A 22,727-nucleotide genomic window follows, 5' to 3' on the forward strand; every position below is an offset into this window, starting at 1 on the left:
TTACAGACTGGGGATAGACTGCATCTTAACACAACAGTCAGAGAACATACAGAGGTCAGGACTCCTCTACAATATAAGTAACTGTTGTGTGTATTGGTGCAAAACGGCATGTTTTGTATGCAAATGAAAGAGATCATTAAACAATGTGTAATTTCACCACTCTTTCTGTTTTATTTGGCTTTCGTTCAGTCCATACATATTGCCTTTAGTAAGGTGCATGAATACTTAATCAATTATACGTATTGTCTATTTCTCAAAAAACATTTGTTCATATCCTCCTTTGTACACAATAAGACAGTTCATGTGAAATTCTTCAACAATGTTCACTCAAAATATAATTTAGGACAAGGACATACGTCAGTCAACACTTTTCCTTTGTCATTCAAAAATTGCTGCTTAATCCCCTTGCTATTTTCCAAAACACAAGTCACATTTAGCATACGGGCTCTGTAAACAAATGAGCCAGAATACATTGTTAAGGCGAAAATGAACATCATTGTCCGAAACACAAGCAACAGCATGGCACAGAATACTTCACATTTTCCCTGATATGATGTTAATAATTCAGTAAATGCACACCCAGATACAGTTTCCCTTGTAAGACACATCCCAGTTCTGCAATCAGGATATTATCTGATACATTTGTACACGTTTCCACACAAGACATGTCAGTCTTTGTCCTCTGAATCACTGAAAGAAGGGCCCTGGCAGCTTGGTGCGTACCTGGTCTCGTTTCACCTCCCGCTCCTTGAGGTAGGTCTTCAGTTTGTCTGTGGAGAAGCACACCATAGAGTCCTGGGGTTTGGAGGGCATCCGCTCCCCACGCACCCACGGGTTCTGGAGACACTCTGCTGCCGTGGGTCTTCCCCTAAGAACAAAAACCAGCACAGGAGAACACTTCAAATGACTAAAAAAATGATACTGTTGTCATTCTTAGAGACTAAATGTTTAACAGGATGTAGTGTAGTGTTTGATGGCTCAGACGGGGAGGCATTCACCAAGCCTTGCTGTTCATGGTGTTCTTTAGGAAAGTGATGGCTCCCTCGGACAGGCCCGGGTAACAACGGCTGAACTGGATCTTGCCCTTCCGGATGTTTCTGTCCCTTTCCCAGTTGAGGTCCGAGTGGAAAGGGCTGTCAGCACTCAACCTGGAACAGACGAAAGGCACTGAAACACAAATCCATTTGAAACTGTCTGGTGGGAATTGGGAAGAGAGATCAGTCTTCTCTTGTTTGTCTTTTGTACGTACATGATAAAAGTCAAAACTCCAACAGCCCAGATATCCGTCTCAGGTCCAACTCCATGGCCCTCCAGAATTTCCGGAGCTTTAGGAAGGACAATGTAAACTGACAAAACAGACAAGAAAACATTCTTCATAAAAAAGTTTTTTTTTCTTCTTTTATTTTGTTGCTGGACTTGCAAACAGATTCATTCCCTGTAATTGATGGATACATCTGTTGTAATCATGCAAAGACTGGATCAGGAAATGACAAGCAAATCGTGTTTGTTATAGAGGTAGTACTGTAGACTAGGAATGGTGAGTAAGTGAGCGAGGTTAGGTTCAGCTACGTATGGTCCATCCATCTGTCCCCTCCTCGCAGGTATACCTTTTCTGCGGTTTTCTGTTGAAGGCCGTGACAGCCACAAAACTCTTTAGTACATTAGAAATCGAACACAAAATAATACAATTGAGGTGGAGTAAAAAGTATGGTGGGCTTCCATCCATACCTTTGTTGTCAGACAGGCCTTGAATGTGTTCAATGTTGAGGGCCTGTCCAGGAGTGAAGGGCTGGGCAGAGCCCAGGTCGATGATCTTCAGCATGTTGGGGCCAGTCACCACCATGTTGTCTGACTTCAGGTCCAGGTGGACAACTCTACGGCCGTGCAGGTAGTCCACGGCACTGAGGATCTGACACAGCAGCTCCACCACCTGCACCTCTGCATACAGCTCTCTGGGGAGGGCAGGGCATAGGAGGAGCAAGAGAGAGAATCTGTATGGGGCGTCATCCATGCCCTGGTATATACATATACACATATATACATATATATATATATATATATATATATATATGCAAAGGGCTCACAAGGGCCTGCGCGATGACATCAAAACTCAACGCACGCAAGCAATTTAGATGCACTTACAATGGACACACACATTACACACATCACATAGGTGTCGCAGGTTGCAGTTACCTGCAGTTGGCCACAACTAAAAACCTTGGATGGAAGACAAAGCATGATGGAGTCCAGACAGGGATTGTTTGTTCAAGCCTGTTAGCGACTGGAAACTAATGGCACAAGGGAAGGTGTGTGCAGGTGTTGCTGCGCTGCGCTGACACATAGTATGCAAAGCACAAATAACACCTGCCTGTATGCATGCCATCTAACAAAGAGTTAGACATAGTGCTCATGTGGCATAGGTGTTGCATATTTGTGGCGTATGTCAGGTTTAGTGTACACTACACACGCAATGTGCAAGTGTCTTCTAAATACGTGTGCATATCGCCAGCGCGACACCTATGTGACATGTGTGTAATGCCTGTGTGTCAATTGTAAGTGTATGTACATTGCTTGTGTGCGTTCAGAGGTTTGATATAATTGCGCAGGCGCTAGTGATCCCTATGCATATAAACCAGTGACACGTATTACCCTCCTTATATGCGTGGGTGTGTGTATGTGGGGGGGGGGGGGTACCTATATCGTGTGTGTGTGGGGTCAGATGGCTGAGCGCTTAGGGAATCGGGCTATTAATCAGAAGGTTGCTAGTTGCGCCAAATGACGTTGTGCCCTTGGGCAAGGCACTTTACCCTACTTGCCTCAGGGGGAATGTCCCTGTACTTTCTGTAAGTCGCTCTGGATAAGAGCGGCTGCTAAATGACTACATGTACATGTGTGTCTGCACGCATGTGTCTGACCTCTCCGCCAGGCTATGGAGCAACTCCTGGCCTGAGCACAGCTCTTCCACGAGGACCAGGCAGCGCGAGGTGATGAAGGCCGCATGCAGCTGCACCAGGTGGGGGTGGCGCAGCCTCTTCAGCAGCTGGTACTCCCTCAGCACCAGCTGCCTCTGCTCTGGCCCGTACGGGGTGATTTTGGCTGCAAACAGCTGCCTGCTCTCCTCCTCTTGACACTGGGTCACCACGCTGAACCGACCCCTGGGAGACACAAACAGTAGGGGGGAGGTACGTAGAACTGAGATACAAGTTGAATCCCAATCTGCATACTTTTATGTGTATAAGGTATTACAACTGTGCTTGAATTGTTTGAAAGGCGGTGTACATGAAATGCGTCCCATTTGGTACATGCCAAAGTGGGTCATCCTAAACTGGTGCAGACAGACCTGTTGATCTCTGAGAGAAAGGTGTAGGTCTTGTGAGAAGGCTGACTTCCTGACCCTGCTGTCTTAGTCTCTGGAGACTCAGTCTGGATGAGGGGGATATGGCTCTCTACAGAAGAAATAAAATGGGATCATCTAGCCGCACCTAATGAAACACAGCACACTGCATGACACAAAAAAATGTCATCGGAATGAGAGCGGAAGCAGCAGTATTTGGACTGGCCTTCAGGATGTGTAGCCATAACCACTGGCTGTGAGGAGTCGCTGAAGGGTCCAGCCCCTGTCTTGGTGATGCAGCCCACCCTGAAGATATAGCCTGCTCCCCTGGGTAAGCTTTTCACCACATAGCAGCTGTCTGTCACATCATCACACAGCAACCTCCAGTCCCCACCTGCAACAGCATGTTGTCACATCTGTTCCTTCCTTTGTCGATGTTTATAACGTTTACACAACCCAAATCATGAAAGCAGACATGTTTGGAATGTTACAATAAAGTAACCCACCTACCAATCTGTTGTGGAAAGCCTTGATTTAATTCTTATTTAACATCTAACAGTCTTTATGTGTGATATGTCAGCTGCTATTTTCATCTTACCATCTGTGCTATATTGTAAACAGTACACAGCAGGATCACTGGACTGTATTGGTCTCCAGACCAAAAACAATCCACCTCCTTCCAAATGGATCACATCAGGTCTGCATGGGCGTACAGGCAGTTCTACAAGTCAGATGTAAATTTGATTTTAGTAGTAGTAGTAGGAGGAAGTTATACTGATCCCAAAGGGTATTTTTGTCATGCCCATGCCTCAGCCTTAGATTGTCTGCCCTTGTGTTTCCCTCTATTCTGTGTTTATTAGTTGTTGATTGTCTTTTAGTGGTGTCGTTAGTGTTGTTGCGTTCACCTGTGTCTTGTTTGGTTCTGTGTATTTAGTCTCTGTCATTTGTTGGTTTTATGTAGTGTGTTTGGGTTGGTGTTTCTATGTCCTACATACCTGTGAGTATCCCTGCTGTCTCGACGTTCTCAAGTAAAGCCTTTTGTTTCCTGACTTCTGCCTCACTGATTTCCTTGCGCTTGGGTCCTCCCTGGACTCCATGTTACAGAGCGACTGACTCACCATGGACTCAGCGGAGGGTTCCCCCAACCCTTTCAAGGGCACCTGGCTTGCCTTTAGGGGACCCCATGTGTGCTCACCGGTGGTCTCGCCTGAGCAGGAAGCGCCCAATGGAGGAGTGCCCACACTCAGCACTACTTGACTGGCGCCAATTGTGGGTTCTCCACGTCTGACCCTTGCCACCCCATCAGAAACGCTTTGGGGGGGGCGGGGGGTACCTCCAATTCCACCTGACGCCCACGGTGGGGTTGGCTTGCCACTCACAAGCGACTCCGTGCCCACGCTCCCAAGCGCAAGGAGATAGGCGAGGCAGGAGTCAAGAAACAAAAGCCTTTACTTGAGCACGTCGAGACAGCAGGGATACGTTAGCAGGGATACGCTAGAAGTAACACGCTACATGAAACGACCAAGACAACTGAACAAATGACGGACTAAAACCAATTAAGACACAGGTGGAACTAAAACACAGAATGATGTATGCAAAATACCCAATCCCAAAAATAGGCAGGGCTGAACATGGTTAAATCACAGGGCAATACACGTTATGTACATATTATATATGAAACAATTTAAAACTGGTCACACAGGAGTAATATACATACAGACCATGTTTATTATCAGCATTTAATACCATTGATCACGACATCCTAATCAATAGACTGGAAAAGCTAATTGGGTTCGCAGATAGTGTATTAAACTGGATGAAATCATATATCAGTGGAAGGAAGTTTTATGTTCGTTTAGGAGACCATATGTCTAAGAAACATGAGAACTGCTACGGGTTGCTCAAGGAAGCTGCTTAGCCCTTACGAAAAAGAAGTATACTTCAAGTTTAATTTGTAAGTATACTTAAGTATAAAAAGTATACTATTATCATGGTACTTAAAGTACACTAGCTGTGTACTTTTAAATATTTTATTTAATATTTATATACTATTTTTGTACTAAGTAAACTGAATTGGCCCACTTTTTAGGTCATTTAGTACACTTTAAAGTACACTTATAGTGTATTTAAAGTTTACTTTTGAATACTGTAAAGTAGCCTGTGTCGTGCACTTTTAGTTTATGAAGTATACTTTGTAAAGTAACTCAAAATGTACTTTTGAATACTCAGAAGTAACCTCAAGTTCAAGTTCCTCAAGTACTTCAAAGTATACTTTGGATTTTTAAATTTCAATTTACAATGATTTATAAATATTTTGCCCCCCCCCCCCCCCCCTCCCCGGGGGTGCAGCCCCCCCAACCACAACACGGATACGTGGCACGGTTGGCACCCTTTGCTGGTACTTCGGGAGGGTTAACTAATGGATGCACTTCGGAAAATGCCGCCCCCCTCTTCATGCCGCCCTAGGCGGCTGCCTATGTCGCCTATAGGAAGGACTGGCCCTGAGGCCTATTAGAGGTCACCAGAAACAGTTATAAGAATCTCTCTCCACTGGCTACCCATCAACGCCCGTATCAGATTCAAGAACCTGGTACTGACCTTCCGAGTAGTGAACGGGACTGCACCTGACAACAAGTCTCTCCTGCAGCCTTACACCCCCACCCGTCACCTACGGTCTTTTTCAGACAACCGCCTGGTGGTCCCACAGCTCAAGACCGCCTGATCCCAACACAAGCTCTTCTCCTGCCTGGCCCCCCAATGGTGGAACTAGCTCCCCACCTCCATCAGAGACACAGACTGTCTCCCCACCTTCAAGAAAAGGCTCAAGACGCACTTATTCCGGGAGTACAATGGCACTTAGGAATGCTTGATTGGACCTGATGTTAGTTTCCTCCAGGATCACAACGTCTCTTATTGAGAGACTCTTGTAGGTTAGTTATAACAAAGTTAACTCTTGTACTCGCTGTGAAATATTTTACTGTTGATTGTTCTTCTACAGGTACAGTCTTGCACTTTTTGGGGTTCATGTTGTTTTAATTTGTAACTTGTATAACTGCATGCTCTTATGGGTCTTCCCTTGGCACTTGTTTAGTTTTTCACAATGTATGCTTCATGTTTTGGCTGCTTGCAATGTTGCAATGTGTCCAATGTTGGACTACCTCGTTGTTATGATCAGTGACCTATGCTCTTTTGTAAAGCTCTCTCTTGGAATTCGCTTTGGATAAAAGCGTCTGCTAAATGCATAAATGTAAATGTAAATGAGATAATTGGTGATGTGGCCTTTGTCAACTACACACCAAAACTATGGAACACATTACCCATAAATATTAGGGAGGCAAACACGCTAGACATTTTCAAAAGACAGCTCTTTTTACAATTTTTTTTACTAATTGAATCTCAGAAGGTTTTATTACTATTATTCCTTGTATTATTGTTTTTATTGATTTTCATTCCCGCGAAGACTGTGGCATGTGTTTTTGTTGAGTTACATTTTATCTATATTGGGAAACCGCAAACACTGTGGCTTGAGATACCGCAAAGACTGCGGCCTGTGTTTAAAAGGGTTTTATTACTTTTATTACTTGTATTATTGTTTTTATTGATTTTATGCAAAGCACCTTGAGCTGCAATTCTTGTATGAAATGTGTTATATAAATACAGTCTTATTATTATTATTCTGCTTGGAAAGGTGACAGGTAGATAGTATAGTGCTGTCCCTGTATTACACAGTACCTTTACTCTTCTTGAATCCCGGTATTTTGAGTTTGGATAGGAGTTTGGCAGCCTTCTTCTTAGGACTCTCCAGGCCGGGGCTTGGTTCTTTCTCGGCCGGGATATGGGCAGATCCTTTCACGATTGGCCCTGTGGGGCATTCAACACAATCAGTGCTAAGCGAGCAACACAAGGGCTGATTTCAGAATGTGCATGATGTTCAAGCGTACATCACTTTACTGACTTCAAAGGCTTAATAAAATAAATAAAATACATTTTAAAAAAGATCTGAGATGTTTGCATTGGCTCACCTCCACTCTGAAGGTCCTCCTTACTGGAGGATCTGGTGAAGAGCTTGGTAAGACTGGAGGCTGAAGCCCTCATCTTCTTCCTGAGGGACATGGTAGGTGTGGAAGGACTCATGATTTCCCCCAGAGTAGGCCCCAGCTCAGAGCTGTCTAGCTGGGAGTAGGAATGGCCCGTCCATGACTGCCTGCGGAAGATCTTCAGCAGGCCAAGCTTGGGAGACTTCCCCGTAGGTGGTTTGACGTCAAGGGCTGGGGCCGACGCGTGCCTCTGGAGGCCTTCCCTGGAATCCTTCGCTCTTGGGGGTCTCTGCGGGGCACGGAGGGAAGGACTTGGGATGGGGATGGGACTCACAGACCTGGCAACCGGGTTTTTGCCTGGGTGTTTGGTAGTTCTGGGCGGGACCTGAAGACGGCCACCCTTGTAGTTTTGCTCCTCGTCAGTCTCTGAGCCTAGCAGGAGGGAACAGGGAGATGGGCTGATTAGGGGTTCCTCCTGCTCATCGTACTTCTCCCTGTCTCCCAGTGTGTGTGGCGATACAGGTTGTCTGTGCCTCAGTTCCTCACAGGAGCCAAGTATGCTGGAGGCCTCCGAGTCATGGTCCAGCACCAGGGACATCAGAGACGCCTGAGAGCCAGTTAGGTTATCTAACGCCTCTTCCTGCCCTGGCCTGGGCCGGAGTGTTGACTCTTCCAGGCTGGCCCTTGGTTTAATCGGAGCTAAAGCAAGAGACCCTCTTCTCTTGGGCCTTATTGGAGGCACCACCACGGTCTTCTCATCGTCTGTAAAATCCTCTTTTAGACTCTGAGTTTCGTCTTCATCCAAGGGGTCTCGGTGCTTCGGGGAGCCTTGGGAACGTCTCGAGTACTCATCTAGGGACCTGCTCCTCCTGTGCGGTGGAGCGTTGGGGTGGGAGAGGCCCACTCCGCTATCAAAGGAGGAGGACTTCAGCATGCTGGACTGGAGAGAGCCTCTTCTCTGGGTGCGGTGGGTGTCCGTCTCTTCCTCCACGTACTCGATGAGGGGCTCGTTGAGACGCCCCGACAGGCTGGATCGCAACGGCTTGCGACCTCTCTCCTGCTTCTTGACCTGGAACTTGTCCCTGAGGGTCATGTGGCGGGCCGACATGGGCGACAGCTGCTGGGAGCTTGTGTAGAAGGTGCTGCGGATGAGGCTGCCCCTTGGGATGCGCCCGCCTTCGCTCCCGGAACCTTCATCACCCTCCGACAGGTAGAGAGATGGGCTGCTGTCTCGGCGAGGCGTCTGCTGCAGAGACTGGTCTGACGAGCCGTCCGACTGACGGCTCTCCAATGCGCTCCTCCGCCCTGCCGTTTCTCCGTCTTCCTCCAACTCCTCCATTATCCCTTCCTCCTCTTCGTCCTCCTCCAGCCGGAGTTTGGCGAAGGGCTCTGGGATCCTGGCTCTCTCCATGAGAGGGTCGTAGTCTTCGTCCTCCTCCTCTTCCTCCTCGGTGGGGCTGCAGCGCTGGAAGAAGTCCCAGGAGTCTGCCTCGTCATACTCCGAGGAGGAGCCACTGCTCAGGGAGGTGCTGCTGGGGTCCTGGGGCTCCCGTGGGATTGTTATGGAGGCTTCATGGAGAGAAGAATCCAGCAGCTCAGCGATTGGCCTCAGGGTCAGCACGGAGCCCAAACAGGTGAGAGAGCGCTGGGGAAGGTGGAGTAGTAAAGAGAGGGGGAAGAGGAATTATGGTTTAGAATGGAAAAGAGGAACAGGATACCTTCTCAAAACATGAAATGGTAGAAAAGAGGGGTTACCTGCCATTTCCTCCTTGATATGAAGACTTTCAGGTTTTTTGTGTTGATTGCATTGGTCTCATTCTCTCCACACTCATCCTGTGGGTGTAATCCAAATCATTGCATTACGTTTTATGCCATGCAGGAGTGTAAACACAAATAGGACTGGTGGGTGTGTACATTTACAGATCTCACCTGAAACCATTTATGGCCCAGATATTCAAAAGCAGTCGGACGATTTCTGAGACACATAACAGAACACTTCAAAACACAGTTTTTTTCTTCAATTATAATAAAAACCAGGATTTTTGACATATGGGGTTGCCCTACTCTGGGTCTGGCTGCAACCCCTGGCGAAGGAAATCCTGGGCCTGGGGACTCCTGGAGGTGAGGTCGGGGGCGTCCCAGTTCAGAATCCCCTCCCCCACCCTCAGCAACGTGGCACGGTCCGTCTCCCCCACAAACGGGCACCGGCACATCAAACTGCCACGGGCATGACATGTTACACACTCAAGAACTCATCATTGAAATCATTTCTATTGTTTCCTACATATTTGATTAGCATGAACATCAAAACATTGGGAGCCGTGTCCTTTTGTTGTAATATTTGATCAGCAAGATTGATACTCACCATAAATATGCCACAACAGCCACGGACCTGACATAAAGAACATATTTCCTCAGTGAAGGGCATCATTTTTAACAACTTAAGCATTCAGAACTTGGCGGTTGAGCGTGGATTACTCAATGCAGTGTAAAGGAATAGTTTCAGCTCACCAGATATCAGCAGCTGCAGTCACAGGTTCTTGGTGCACAATTTCAGGAGCCACAAACTCTGGGGTACCAAACTTGCTGTATTGGTGTCTGGAGGAGTCCATCTCCTGGCAGAAGCCAAAGTCACAGATCTTGATCTCATCTCTGGGTGGGAAAACGATCAGGATGTTCTCTGGCTGTGTGGACCACAAATGTTCATGTCAGGATGACGCCAGTTCAAATCAGACAGGACTTAGTACTGTTGAGCGTAGCTGTGTAATACTACAGATGCTTACTTTGATGTCCAAATGTAGGATATTCATGCTGTGGATGTGACCAACACCTTCCAGTACTTGCTGAATGTACATTTGAACCTTAAGGTGGAAATGTAAAAATTGCTTGTCAACACTACACCAATTGCAACATTAACAAAAACTAAACATAATGTGTAAAATAACTGGTTGCATACTTCTCTCTCGCTGACTGATCCCTTCATCAACAAATGATCCAGGAGACCATAAGCGGAGCAGCTATGGGCAAGGATAAGGAGCAGTCAAGCTGAACAGGTAGGCAAGGCCTCACAATCATATAACATCAAGTTCTGAGTTTAACATGGTTATGGATACACTTCTGTGACCAGGACTAGGGTGCGTCGTGTGCAGAAGAAGTCCAGCAGACAGGCCACTCTGGGGTGGGCGAGTCTGGACAGCAGGTCCCTTTCCTGGAAAGCTCTGGTCCGGTTGGAGGTCTTCAAGGGGAGGAATTTAGCAGCAAAGCCCTCCCCTGTTCTCCTATGGACCACACGCTTCACCACACCAAATGTACCCCTTGAAAAAACAATGAAAGATAGGATATTTATTGACCACTACTATATCGTTTGTCGAGCTTTGAAGCCCATAAATGCAATGAAGTGGTGTGTGTTTACCTCCCTATCTCCTCATGGACGTCATAGACAGAGTACAGCTTCCTCCTCTTCCCCAGCTCCACCTCCCTGTCCTGAAACTCCAGTTGACCTAAAGATAACCATGACCACTCAGTTACAAGGCTGTCAGATAACCGCGACCACTCGTCACCAGGCTGTAACCATGACCACCAAGTCACCAGGCTGTAACCATGATCACCAAGTCACCAGGCTGTCAGATAACCACGACCACTCGTCACCAGGCTGTAACCATGATCACCAAGACACCAGGCGGTCAGACAATAATGGCCACTCAGTCACCAGACAACCATGACCAATCAAAGAAGATCTGAAGAAGAGCTTTTGTTGTGTGCATGCTGTCCCGCTTTGGCCTGGACTACCGTTAAAATACTAATACAAATAATATAAATGTAATTTGAATATTTGTCCAATAAACTGTAGCCAAACTGAGCCCCAAGCTCTCACCCTCCTCCATAGTGAGTTGGGCTTGGCAGGAGGCATGCCCAGACTCGTTGTAGGCAAAGCAGGTGTAGATGCCACCATCCTCCCGCTCCGGGCAGAGCACCGTCACCGAGCAACGGGCGCCGCGTTGTGTCAACTCCACACCGTCACTTGCCGACAGCTCCTCCCCATCCTACGGTGAGGAAATGGGCCGTTTGACGATGACTGAAGGCGTACCTTGTGTTAGTGTGCCGCTGTATGGCGCCCAGCATCCTACCTTGTACCACTGTATGAGAGGGGTGGGCCGTCCTGTGATGATAGCCGTGAAGGTTGCCGGTTGGCCAGATTCCACACAGAGATCCTCCATAGGAACCTGGATGGAGGGAGAGGCTAGAGAAATGGAGAAAGAGACTCAGAAAGTTTTTGTTTTTTTTACATATTTCTTTTGAGCATTTCCTCTTTATTGAAAAATAGTGATAGCATGAGAGGGACATGCTGGGGACAGAGAGAGTGGAGGATATGCAGGAAACGGTCCGGGCCGGCATGTCAAACCAAAGCCCCTCAGCTTACATGGCACACGCTCTTACCCGCTGAGGCACCCACAAGACCGCTTGGGTATGTTTACCACAGTGTCTCCTCCTGTGTGTCTGATCTCAGCAGCAACAGAAGCCACATGTTGAGTGCTGCATACCTCCGGGCATGTCCTGTGTGGGTTCGGAGAAGGAGAGGTCCTCCTGTTCCTCATGAAGGTATGTGTGAGACTCGTCCACCTGTTCCAGGCTGCCAGGGCCGGTTTTCTCAGGACTCGGCTCAGTGCTATGCAGACAAGGTGAAGTAGTATACCACATGAAGGTGAATACTTGGTATATGGACAGTTACTGCACAAGCAGAATTTGTATCTAGTTTGTGAACTCACTGTGCTGGGTATCCTGGCGTGAAGAGCTTTTTGCAGACAGAGGTGGGGTTGAAGTCTGTCTGAAGCCATTTTTTCACCATGGCAGCGGACCAGCCTTCTGCATCGGCATCTAGAACAACCATACATACAATTAAATCTCAGTCTTAGGTTGGGCCACTTAAAACAAGCAATGGCTTAGTGTGTGTTATTTGTCATATATGACTGTAACTGAAAGAAAGCCTGTTTACCGGTAAATAAGGCTATATTAACTGTCCACATGAGTGCTTTATAGCTCACACGTGAATAGCAAATCATGAGAAAACGCTGTAACCTTACCTTAGGATACCAGGAAGTGAAAAGACGGCTTACCTCGGAGGGACCTCCCACAGTTTGTTAACACTTCCATGAACAGGGCATGGACATAAAGGAGGGCTGGCGCCCAGCACATGACCATCTCGGATGGGTAGGAGTGAAGCGTTAGCAGGACATGCGTTGGTGGAAGGAGAGAGAGAGAGTAGGAGATGCCACCATTGCGCATGCATGCACTGGGTCCGTGTTACAGTGACCCCCCCACCTCCCACCCGGGTGACACTGGCATGGAGAAGACATGGTGCTCTCTGGCCACGGAGGACGAGGGATGGAGTGGAGGGAGGTTACGGCGAATGGATCGACTCACATGATCAAAACCCGTGTCCCAAAAGCCTTCAAAACTAGCAGGGGTAGACAAGCAGGCTCATAGCTCATGAATGCTATATGTGTTTGTGGGAAATCAAGAGCGTAACCCTGTATTTTGTCAAATGTGATTGTGTTGCACAAATACCTGAATATTTTACTAAACTGAACACAAATATTATACCGGCCCTCCAATCAAATCCATGTGAGCTATGACCCATTGTTTCTCCTGTGCGTACTTTTGGGCATCCACCATGATCACAAAGATGGAAATGAATAGGCTTTTCCAATCTGACTCTGCTCTAGAAATTGGAAACATGATGAAAAGCACACAAAAAAACATCAATTACAATACCAGTATCAATGCCTTTTCTTAATATGAATACATACAAGAATGAAGGAAGAGGGGTTTATGTTGACTTCTTGGTGACAGGAAGGTTGTTGATGTCAGGAATGTGTGGAATGTTATGGTAATAGATGGAAACATGGGAATGAGATCAACAAAACTGTATGAGCTCAAGTCAAAGGAAAATAATGTTGAAGTAAAGTTGTGAAGTGGTTTGTGCAGTAAGTGATGTAAAAACGAAGTGAAGTAAAACAAGGGAATGACCATGGCATGTGCTTTTGTAAACCCTCATCAATACACCAAACACTTGTTCCGTCAAACTTTGGTTGGACTGCATCTGGTTGCTCTGAGACACCTGACACAGAAACTTAATGGTGCTCTCTGCTTACGCCAGCATATCTAGGGTGTTTCATTCCATAAATAAAAAATAATATCTTACAGTACATGATCATGATGGCAAGTGTCTCCACGACATCTTTAGGACCGATACATAGTCCATTCATCAGATAAGGATATTTACCTTGATTGGCTGGGACTCTCCTACCTTTGGGGGATTGGTCCGTCTCATCGTTGATTGATGGCGTGAAGGGAGGGCACAGGTCTGCTGTACACTTGACACAGCCAAGATCATTCCACAGCTAGAACAGAATCACACTAGCTACTTAAAATACAGGAACATATTACGGGCTAGCTATGATAGTAAGCTATGAAGTCAACAAAGTAACATAAGGACTTAAAGACGTACAAATTCACTTTCTGTTTTTTTTTTGTCGCATTTCAAGACAGCATTACAACTTGACGTGTACCATACAAATGGAGAATCACTGGCATTGACTGCGTGACTGTTGTGTAAGGCCTCAGACAACATAGATACTACTCGACTTTACCTTGCACTCGTAGAAGCCGAGGTCTGCCTCGACAGGGTTTAGGATGGTAAGAGTCAGGATTCCACTGCGAGCATCACTTTGTATGAGGTACTTCTTCTGGTCAACCAGCTCTTTGCCATCTTTCAACCACCTGCCCAAACACATTCCCCACAGAGAACCAACTCTATAAGACACTCCAAACCACAGCATAGGTTGACTTATATATAACTAAATGTTATACAGTGTACATATCTTGTAACCTAAAGGTGTCTGTGATTCAATGCTGGAAAAATTGAACAGTAGCAGAGTCCAGAAGAGTGTGAGTATACATGCTACCTAATGTTGGGTAGAGGTGTGGTCGTTGTGGAGCAGGTGAACTGGATGTCTTCACCCTCCAGGAGACAGGCACTCTGTATCCTGGTGACAAACCTGGGAGGCCCTGTAGATGACAGGTTGTAGATGCAAGTGTACTCGAGGAGAATTGTCAAACTCACTACTCACTACTCCTCAGTATAAGTGCAGTCCACCCGTGCCAACAAACAGATTTTTTTTTTTCTTCGGTGGCATATCTGGTTAGTAATCACGTTGGTAATTAGGAGGTCCTGAGTTTGAAGCCCGGTGTGGGTAAAGCTCAGGTGTAAGTGATTGACGAGCAGAGCGACTATTCCTGTCACAAACACATCAACATTGGGACATACAGGCTAACTTTAATCAACAACACTAAGGAGCAGTCAGTAGTCCTTTTTAAACAGAGATCCCGCAATACTGCTGAAAAGAAGACCCGTCATTATGTCAGCTTTGCTTGTTTACACAAACCAAACAAAGCCAGAATAATTCTGCCCTGTGTTTGCTTTAAGCATAGCATTTAAGCATACTGGCATTCCGGAATGAGAGGTGCGATGTCGTGGCATTCCGGAATCAGAGGTGCGATGTCGTGGCATTCCGGAATCAGAGGTGCGATGTCGTGGCATTCCGGAATCAGAGGTGCGATGTCGTGGCATTCCGGAATCAGAGGTGCGATGTCGTGGCATTCCGGAATCAGAGGTGCGATGTCGTGGCATTCCGGAATCAGAGGTGCGATGTCGTGGCATTCCGGAATCAGAGGTGCGATGTCATTGCTAGTGTGTGTAGTCCCGCCATGCCGGTTTTCCCACTGCTTATTGCCCGGACAACAATAACCCCCCCTCCCATTCTGTGTCTGTACCTTTTACACAGGACCGGAAAGCGGCTGTGTGAAAGCGTGTCGTGTATAATGGAAGAGTGCCGTGGACCATCTTTGGTTCTGTGTTCCTGTGTCTTGCAACACACTCACCCTCCACCATGACTGTGGCCAGCGTGCTGGCACGGCCCAGAGAACTGGAGGCACAGCAGACGTACTGGCCTGAGTCGTCTAGGATCACGCCATCCAGGATGAGACAGCAGGAGCCGCCTCGGTCAGAGCTGAGGATGTGATGTGAATCATCCTCCAGAGCCACACCATCTGAGGAACCAAGCAGGGTTGTATCCTTTATTCTAGTTCTTATCTGAGCATTGTTCTCTCAGATGTACAAAAAGACATGCTAGTTATTTTTTGCCACGGTATGTATCTGAAAATCAAAAGGACGTTACTGTAAGGGAATGAAATGTTCAAGGCTTCTTTTACCTTTCAACCAGCTGACCACTGGTTTGGGATTCCCGGTAACCTTGCAGGTCAGTTTAATAGTTTGACTGAGTTTTGCGGTGAGGTCAAACAGAGGCACTTCAAACTCAGGTGGACCTATTCACACACAGTAAAATGATAAACACACTGTAGTCAGAGAGAGAGACAGAGAGAGAGAAAGAGAGAAAGGAAACAGGGAATATTGCACACGACAAGGAAGACATTGTTCGGAGGACACAGCGGAGAAGCTGTAAACCTTCTCCACTTTTCCATTGTGCATTAGGTGACCGAACACACTCACTGCAGGAGGGCTGTCTGGAGCGTAGCTGCAGCTCTCGGAAGTCTTTGAGCCAGGAGAGCTTGAGCGGGGCCGAGCGGCCCTGCAGTGTGTACTTTCTGACTGAGCCTCTGTGCTCGTGCCACAAGCCCCACGACCTCTCATCTCGCTCCACCATCTCCTTCACTTCCACATCATTCAGCTAGGGGCACAGATAGAGTGCAGGAAGAGGGAGACCAAGTAAAACAATTCGTAAAAAAGTTCGTCCCTTCGAATAATTTGTATTTATTATTAGTTTTCATCAGCCTGAGAACTCCTTTTTTACTCCACGTTCCTTATTTACCTTCATCTTGTTCTTAAAGGCATAGGTGTCTGTGTTCATGCTGGCGTCCCTCCTTGGCTTACACAAGATGACACAGTCCTTGAAGAGGAATACTTGTCTCTGGTGCCCCCTGGAGGGTGTTTTAACCTCCGGCGACTCCTCCCACACGGTGAATGCACCCTAGCAAAACAATATGTAATCACTTCAAATCAACAACAAATCCCATTCAAATCAGGGACTGTAGCAGGGCACGGCGTGAGACTCACGCATTTCTCACGATCTCACGCAACACCTTGTATTTCTCACGCTGAGAAGTAAGGGATAACTTGTCCCTCCATATACAATTAATGGCAGGCCAAGTTGAGAGATGTCTCGAGTTATACCGAGTTAAATGCCACCCCTCGCTGGTCTTCAGGGGGGTATTACCGAAAGCAGGTTACGTGACATACCCGGGTAAGTTAACTCCCCAGCTGACATCCAACGTTGTAGCAACATTGCCAGTAAGTTTCTGCAACATTGTGTGTCAGCTGGAGAGTTAACTTACCCGAGTATGTCGCTCTCTGGAATACCCCCAGGACTTACCCAAATGTTGACATGTATGGTCATCTCATGCCAAACTTTTGATCAAACTTGAGAGCCCTGCTGTAGTGTGTGGTAGTGAATGTAGTATCTCAAATTCACTGTCTACTCTAAATTGCAGGTCTATTCCACTTCATAGAGTAAAGTTATATACAGTAGGCCAGTAAAGGATGGTAGGGTTATATACTACTGCATATAGTAAGGTTATATACAGTAGGTCAGTAGAGGATGCTAGGGTTATATAGTATTGCATATAGTAAGGTTATAAACAGTAGACCAACAGAGGATAGTAAGGTTATGTACAGTGGACCAGTAGAGGGTAGTAGGGTTTTAAACTACTGCATAGTAGGGTTATATACAGTAGAAGACAGAAACATATTATGTGCCGTTTGCAGTTGGTGTGTTACCTGTCGGAGGGGCTCTCCCAGGGCAGAGAGAGGAGCAGGGTAGCTCTCTATGAGGGAGACCTGGTGCACGTTGTTAGACCTCCAGGGCAGACAGGACACCATGGAGAAGGCATCCTCCAGCAGACCACAGCTCTTTCCAGTCTTAGCCTTGTTCTTGATCAACTCCTGTCCACAGGTATCCAGATAATCAGCCCCCATTTGTCAGAGAAGAACTGTCCCATAAATACGTATTTGCTTTCACAAGTATTTAATTGATCCCTAGTTATTTAACCATAACCCTTTGTATTTTTTGGGATGCTGTATGCTATATAAATGTTGTATTTTTTATTTGATGCTACTGCGCAGATGTTGCTTGGCCGGTCACAAGAATATCACTGTCCTGATGATGCTATGCTATTTAGTGCATGTGACAAATAAACCAGTTTGACTGTGATTTTGAAAGGTGAGGGTTAGGCTTATTAGCATAGACAATGTTAACAAAGCAAAAGAGAATAGCCCCTCCTTGAGTCACCACCTTACCGCGGTGGAGGGGTTTGCGTGTCCTAGTGATCCTGGAAGCTATGTTGTCGGGGGCTTTATGCCCCTGGTAGGGTCTCCCAAGGCAAACAGGTTCCAGGTAAAAGACCAGACAAAGCGTGGCTCAAAAAAACAACCATGAAGAAACACAACAATGGTTCTCAGTTGCCCCTGCCCGGAAGCGGGTCACCGGGGTCCCCCCCTGGAGCCAGGCCCGGGGGTGGGGCTCGATGGCGAGCGCCTGGTGGCCGGGCCTTTTCCCATGGGGCCCGGTCGGGCACAGCCCGAAGAGACAACGTGGGACCCTCTTCCAGTGGGCTCACCATCCGCAGGAGGGGTCATGGGGGTCGGGTGCAGTGTGAGACGGGCGGCGGCCGAAGGCGGGGTCCTTGGCGGTCCGATCCTCGGCTGCAGAAGCTAGCTTTAGGGACGTGGAACGTCACCTCGCTGGCGGGAAAGGAGCCTGAGCTGGTGCGCGAGGTAGAGAGTTTCCGGCTAGATATAGTCGGCCTCGCCTCGACGCACAGCACGGGCTCCGGAACCAGTCTCCTTGAGAGGGGCTGGACTCTCTTCCACTCTGGAGTTGCCCTTGGTGAGAGGCATCGAGCTGGGGTGGGGATACTTGTTTCCCCTCGGGTCGGTGCCTGTACATTGGGGTTCACCCCAGTGGATGAGAGGGTAGCCTCCCTCCGCCTTCGGGTGGGGGGACGGGTCCTCACTGTCGTTTGTGCTTATGCACCAAACAGCAACTCAGAGTACCCACCCTTTTTGGAGTCTCTGGAGGGGGTGCTGGAAAGCGCTCCTCCCGGGGATTCCCTCGTCCTCCTGGGGGACTTCAATGCTCATGTGGGCAATGACAGTGAGACCTGGAGGGGCGTGATTGGGAGGAACGGCCCCCCCAATCTGAACCCGAGTGGTGTTCTGTTGTTGGACTTCTGTGCTAAACACGGCTTGTCCATAACGAACACCATGTTCAAGCATAAGGGTGTCCATATGTGCACCTGGCACCAGGACACCCGAGGTCTCAGTTCGATGATCGACTTCGTAGTCGTGTCGTCGGACTTGAGGCCGCATGTCTTGGACACTCGGGTGAGGAGAGGGGCGGAGCTGTCAACTGATCACCACCTGGTGATGAGTCGGCTTCGATGGTGGGGGAGGACGCCGGTCAGGCCTGGCAGGCCCAAACGTAATGTGAGGGTCTGCTGGGAACGGCTGGCGGAACCCTCTGTCAGAAGGAGCTTCAACTCCCACCTCCGGGAGAGCTTCGATCATGTCTCGGGGGGGGCTGGGGACATTGAGTCCGAATGGGCCATGTTCCGGGCCTCCATTGTTGAAGCGGCTGACCGGAGCTGCGGCCGCAAGGCGGTCGGTGCATGTCGCGGCGGTAACCCTCGGACCCGGTGGTGGACGCCGGAGGTGAGGGATGCCGTCAAGCTGAAGAAGGAGGCCTATCGGGCTTTATTGGCTGGTAGGACTCCTGAGGCAGCTGATGTGTACCGGCAGGCCAAGCGGAACGCGGCTTTGGCGGTCGCGGAGGCAAAAACCCGGGCATGGGAGGAGATCGGCAAGGCCATGGAGAATGACTTCCGAACGGCTTCAAAAAGGTTCTGGACCACCATCCGGCGACTCAGGAGGGGGAAGCAGTGCTCTGTCAACACTGTATACGGTGGGGACGGTGCGCTGCTGACTTCGACGGGGGACGTCCTGGATCGGTGGAAGGAATACTTTGAAGACCTCCTTAATTCCACCAACACGCTTTCCGACGTGGAGGCAGAGTCTGGGGACATCGGGGGGGGCCCTTCTATCTCTGGGGCCGAGGTCGCCGAGGTGGTTAAAAAGCTCCGCGGTGGCAGGGCCCCTGGGGTGGACGAGGTCCGCCCGGAGTTCCTTAAGGCTCTGGATGTTGTAGGGCTGTCTTGGTTGACACGACTCTGCAACATCGCGTGGACATCGGGGACAGTGCCTCTGGACTGGCAGACCGGGGTGGTGGTTCCCCTCTTTAAAAAGGGGGACCGGAGGGTGTGCTCCAACTTTAGGGGGATCACACTCCTCAGCCTCCCTGGGAAAGTCTATTCAGGGGTCCTGGAGAGGAGGGTCCGCCGGATTGTCGAACCTCGGATCCAGGAGGAGCAATGTGGTTTTCGTCCTGGCCGTGGAACAGTGGACCAGCTCTATACCCTCCGCGGAGTCCTGGAGGGTACATGGGAGTTCGCCCAACCAGTCTACACATGTTTTGTGGATTTGGAAAAGGCGTTCGACCGTGTCCCTCGGGGGCTCATGTGGGGGGTGCTCCGAGAGTACGGGGTACCGGATTCCCTGATCGGGGCGGTCCGGTCTCTGTACGACCGGTGCCAGAGTTTGGTCCGCATTGCCGGTAGTAAGTCTAACTTGTTTCCGGTGCACCTCCAAATCAGCACCTCCAAATCTGAGGCCATGGTTATCGACCGGAAAAGGGTGGAGTGCCATCTCCGGGTCGGGGAGGAGATCCTGAACCAAGTGGAGGAGTTAAAGTATCTCGGGGTCTTGTTCACGAGTGAGGGAAGAATGGAGCGCGAGGTTGTCAGGCGGATCGGTGCGGCGTCCGCAGTGATGCGGGCTCTGCATCGGTCCGTCGTGGTGAAGAAGGAGCTGAGTCGAAAGGCAAAGCTCTCTATTTACCAGTCGATCTACGTTCCTACCCTCACCTATGGTCACGAACTATGGGTAGTGACCGAAAGAACGAGATCGCGAATACAAGCGGCCGAAATGAGCTTTCTCCGCAGGGTGTCCGGGCTCTCCCTTAGAGATAGGGTGAGAAGCTCGGTCATCCGGGAGGGGCTCAGAGTAGAACCGCTGCTCCTCCGCGTCGAGAGGAGCCAGCTGAGGTGGCTCGGGCATCTGATTAGGATGCCTCCTGGACGCCTCCCTGGTGAGGTGTTCCGGGCACGTCCCACTGGGAAGAGGCCCCGGGGAAGACCCAGGACACGCTGGAGGGACTATGTCACTCGGCTGGCCTGGGAACGCCTCGGGGTCCCCCAGGAAGAGGTGGTGGAAGTGGCCGGGGAGAGGGAAGCCTGGGCCTCCCTGCTTAGGTCGTTGCCCCCGCGACCCGATCCCCGGACAAGCGGCAGATGACGACGACGACGACGACAAAAGAGAATATTGTACCACAGACATTTTTGACTTTGAGATTTTTCTCCTCTATTCTGAGTATTAAGGTAAGCTTTGCTCCAATATTTGCTCCAATATCACCCCAAACAATATGGTTCCCAGTAAATAACACGCAATAACTAAGATCAGCTTATGGTCCTCTGATAGTTCTAAAGCTGTGTACTTCACTGAGAAATGGAATCAGATGGGATCATGTGTCCTATCAGAAATCCTGATGCAGGACATACTGGATTTGTGTTGTCATGAGCATCTGTGTTTAGGTGTCAACTGACCTTGAGTAAAGCATGATAGGTCTGAATCCTCTCCACTGGTCTTTGTAGGAATGTGACAACATCCTCCATCCCCACTGTGTTTTGCTGATCAAAAATGATGGATGCAATAGATTATTGAAAGATTATTCCTGTGCCAATTTGCGCTACAGCTTCAGGTTCACTGAAGCGTAACTTATTTCTAGGGAATGTTGATTTACCTTTAAGTATTGCTGGAAAGGTTTGTCGGTAACACAGGCCTCAGCTTGTGTCTGGCCAGCCATGTACTGGAGGTACTTCTCAAATTGCTCAGCGTGCTTGATCAGGTGCATGGCCACATCATCATCTGTGAAGCACTCACCCAGACTGGGTAACAGACATCTGGAGTACCAGGTCAGACAAAGAGAACCATTGTTTCTACAGTAGGTTTCAACTGACAATACAATCGGGTAAAATGGTACATGACCATTTTAAGTGGCCAGAGTCTTGATAGTGTCATTTGTTTTTGAATGGGCTGCCATAGCTGGTAACACAGTAATGACACCTGTGTCTCTCACCTGTCGTGCAGAGTAACAATGTCTTTAATGTTGCGGAACACAATGTCTTTTTGTTTGAGAACATCGAGGGGGACTTGAGAGCTGGTCTCTAGGTTGTGAAGGTGGCGAGACATAAACTCCTTCATCTCCTTCACAAACTCCTTCTCTCCATCAATGAGACCTTGAATCAATTGGCTGAGGGCAAAGAGAAACTTGGAATCAACGCAAACAAATGTGGTTTTCATCATAAAAGTAATTGAAATAAGGCTCCAATTTGGCATCATTGACAGGAGAGTACTGAAAGACCCACCTGACTGTCTTCCTGTATACCTCTCCAGAATAACCAGTTCCATCCAGATCCTGAACAGGAGGCCTTAGTGGTGGGAACATCTCCTAAACAAAGGTCATACATTACACAACACAAATTCACACATCAGCACCTTCTTAGTCACTCCATTTTAAACGCATACGCACAACCTGGTTACAGAATACCTTCATTTTCTTCTCCAGGTATGCGGGGGAGATCCATTCCTGACGCGAGGGAGTAGTCTTGGTGGGCTTGGTCCGCACCAGCCACCTGTCAGGATGGACTGAGTCCAGAACCTCCACGTACTGGCCTTCCTTCAGCACCACGCTCTCCTTACTGCCTCCGACTGGGCTGCAGTTGGCACGAGCCACGTAGATATCAAACATCTACAGAAAGAAATTGTTTTCTTTTTTAACTGTACTGTATCCACCCACATACAGCACAGTACGAACTAAAAGTCGGGAAAATTCAGCTGGGAAAAAATAGTTAAAGGGTTGTCGCTACTAGACGCGCTACTTTACCTCTGCTCGATCCTCATCTCCGTCTGACTCTGACCCAGAGCAGGTGAGGGCTGTAGGGCTGTGGGCACGGAGGTGTTTGGGGGATGGAGTCTTTAATCTGGCGTCCAGAGCACCTAAAGCACATTCAGATAAAGATGAACTATAAGTTATGGTTTATACATGGTTTGTGGGACTATTGAGGGCAACTGTAGTGAGAAAGTGTATTCTCCATGGGTTCCATGTTTT

General features: G+C 48.4%; 1 protein-coding gene across 1 annotated transcript in view; it reads right to left on the reverse strand.

The window, feature by feature from the left end:
- Positions 1 to 148: 148 nt before the first annotated feature.
- obscna (obscurin, cytoskeletal calmodulin and titin-interacting RhoGEF a) overlaps positions 149 to 22,727 on the reverse strand; it is a 51,292-nt gene continuing 28,713 nt past the window's right edge. Inside the window, exons 39-76 of the mRNA XM_084692398.1 lie at positions 22,503 to 22,615; positions 22,167 to 22,367; positions 21,985 to 22,067; positions 21,696 to 21,869; positions 21,360 to 21,519; positions 21,163 to 21,246; positions 17,225 to 17,389; positions 16,260 to 16,418; positions 15,941 to 16,118; positions 15,643 to 15,756; positions 15,313 to 15,480; positions 14,337 to 14,439; positions 14,022 to 14,151; positions 13,679 to 13,772; positions 12,138 to 12,246; positions 11,913 to 12,037; positions 11,499 to 11,611; positions 11,246 to 11,414; positions 10,784 to 10,871; positions 10,485 to 10,685; positions 10,328 to 10,388; positions 10,155 to 10,232; positions 9,883 to 10,055; positions 9,737 to 9,763; positions 9,436 to 9,588; positions 9,301 to 9,346; positions 9,127 to 9,204; positions 7,357 to 9,016; positions 7,067 to 7,195; positions 3,933 to 4,055; positions 3,561 to 3,728; positions 3,341 to 3,446; positions 2,916 to 3,155; positions 1,729 to 1,952; positions 1,608 to 1,622; positions 1,250 to 1,346; positions 999 to 1,148; positions 149 to 868 (exon numbers count right to left, since the gene is read on the reverse strand). Coding sequence (XP_084548524.1) covers positions 688 to 868; positions 999 to 1,148; positions 1,250 to 1,346; positions 1,608 to 1,622; positions 1,729 to 1,952; positions 2,916 to 3,155; positions 3,341 to 3,446; positions 3,561 to 3,728; positions 3,933 to 4,055; positions 7,067 to 7,195; positions 7,357 to 9,016; positions 9,127 to 9,204; positions 9,301 to 9,346; positions 9,436 to 9,588; positions 9,737 to 9,763; positions 9,883 to 10,055; positions 10,155 to 10,232; positions 10,328 to 10,388; positions 10,485 to 10,685; positions 10,784 to 10,871; positions 11,246 to 11,414; positions 11,499 to 11,611; positions 11,913 to 12,037; positions 12,138 to 12,246; positions 13,679 to 13,772; positions 14,022 to 14,151; positions 14,337 to 14,439; positions 15,313 to 15,480; positions 15,643 to 15,756; positions 15,941 to 16,118; positions 16,260 to 16,418; positions 17,225 to 17,389; positions 21,163 to 21,246; positions 21,360 to 21,519; positions 21,696 to 21,869; positions 21,985 to 22,067; positions 22,167 to 22,367; positions 22,503 to 22,615 — 6,440 coding nt within the window. The 3' untranslated portion in view covers positions 149 to 687. The remainder of the gene's footprint in view (positions 869 to 998; positions 1,149 to 1,249; positions 1,347 to 1,607; positions 1,623 to 1,728; positions 1,953 to 2,915; positions 3,156 to 3,340; positions 3,447 to 3,560; positions 3,729 to 3,932; positions 4,056 to 7,066; positions 7,196 to 7,356; positions 9,017 to 9,126; positions 9,205 to 9,300; positions 9,347 to 9,435; positions 9,589 to 9,736; positions 9,764 to 9,882; positions 10,056 to 10,154; positions 10,233 to 10,327; positions 10,389 to 10,484; positions 10,686 to 10,783; positions 10,872 to 11,245; positions 11,415 to 11,498; positions 11,612 to 11,912; positions 12,038 to 12,137; positions 12,247 to 13,678; positions 13,773 to 14,021; positions 14,152 to 14,336; positions 14,440 to 15,312; positions 15,481 to 15,642; positions 15,757 to 15,940; positions 16,119 to 16,259; positions 16,419 to 17,224; positions 17,390 to 21,162; positions 21,247 to 21,359; positions 21,520 to 21,695; positions 21,870 to 21,984; positions 22,068 to 22,166; positions 22,368 to 22,502; positions 22,616 to 22,727) is intronic.

This window comes from Hypomesus nipponensis, chromosome 26, assembly GCF_054491055.1.
Source record: "Hypomesus nipponensis isolate SF chromosome 26, ASM5449105v1, whole genome shotgun sequence".
NCBI classification, from domain to species: Eukaryota; Metazoa; Chordata; class Actinopteri; order Osmeriformes; family Osmeridae; genus Hypomesus; species Hypomesus nipponensis.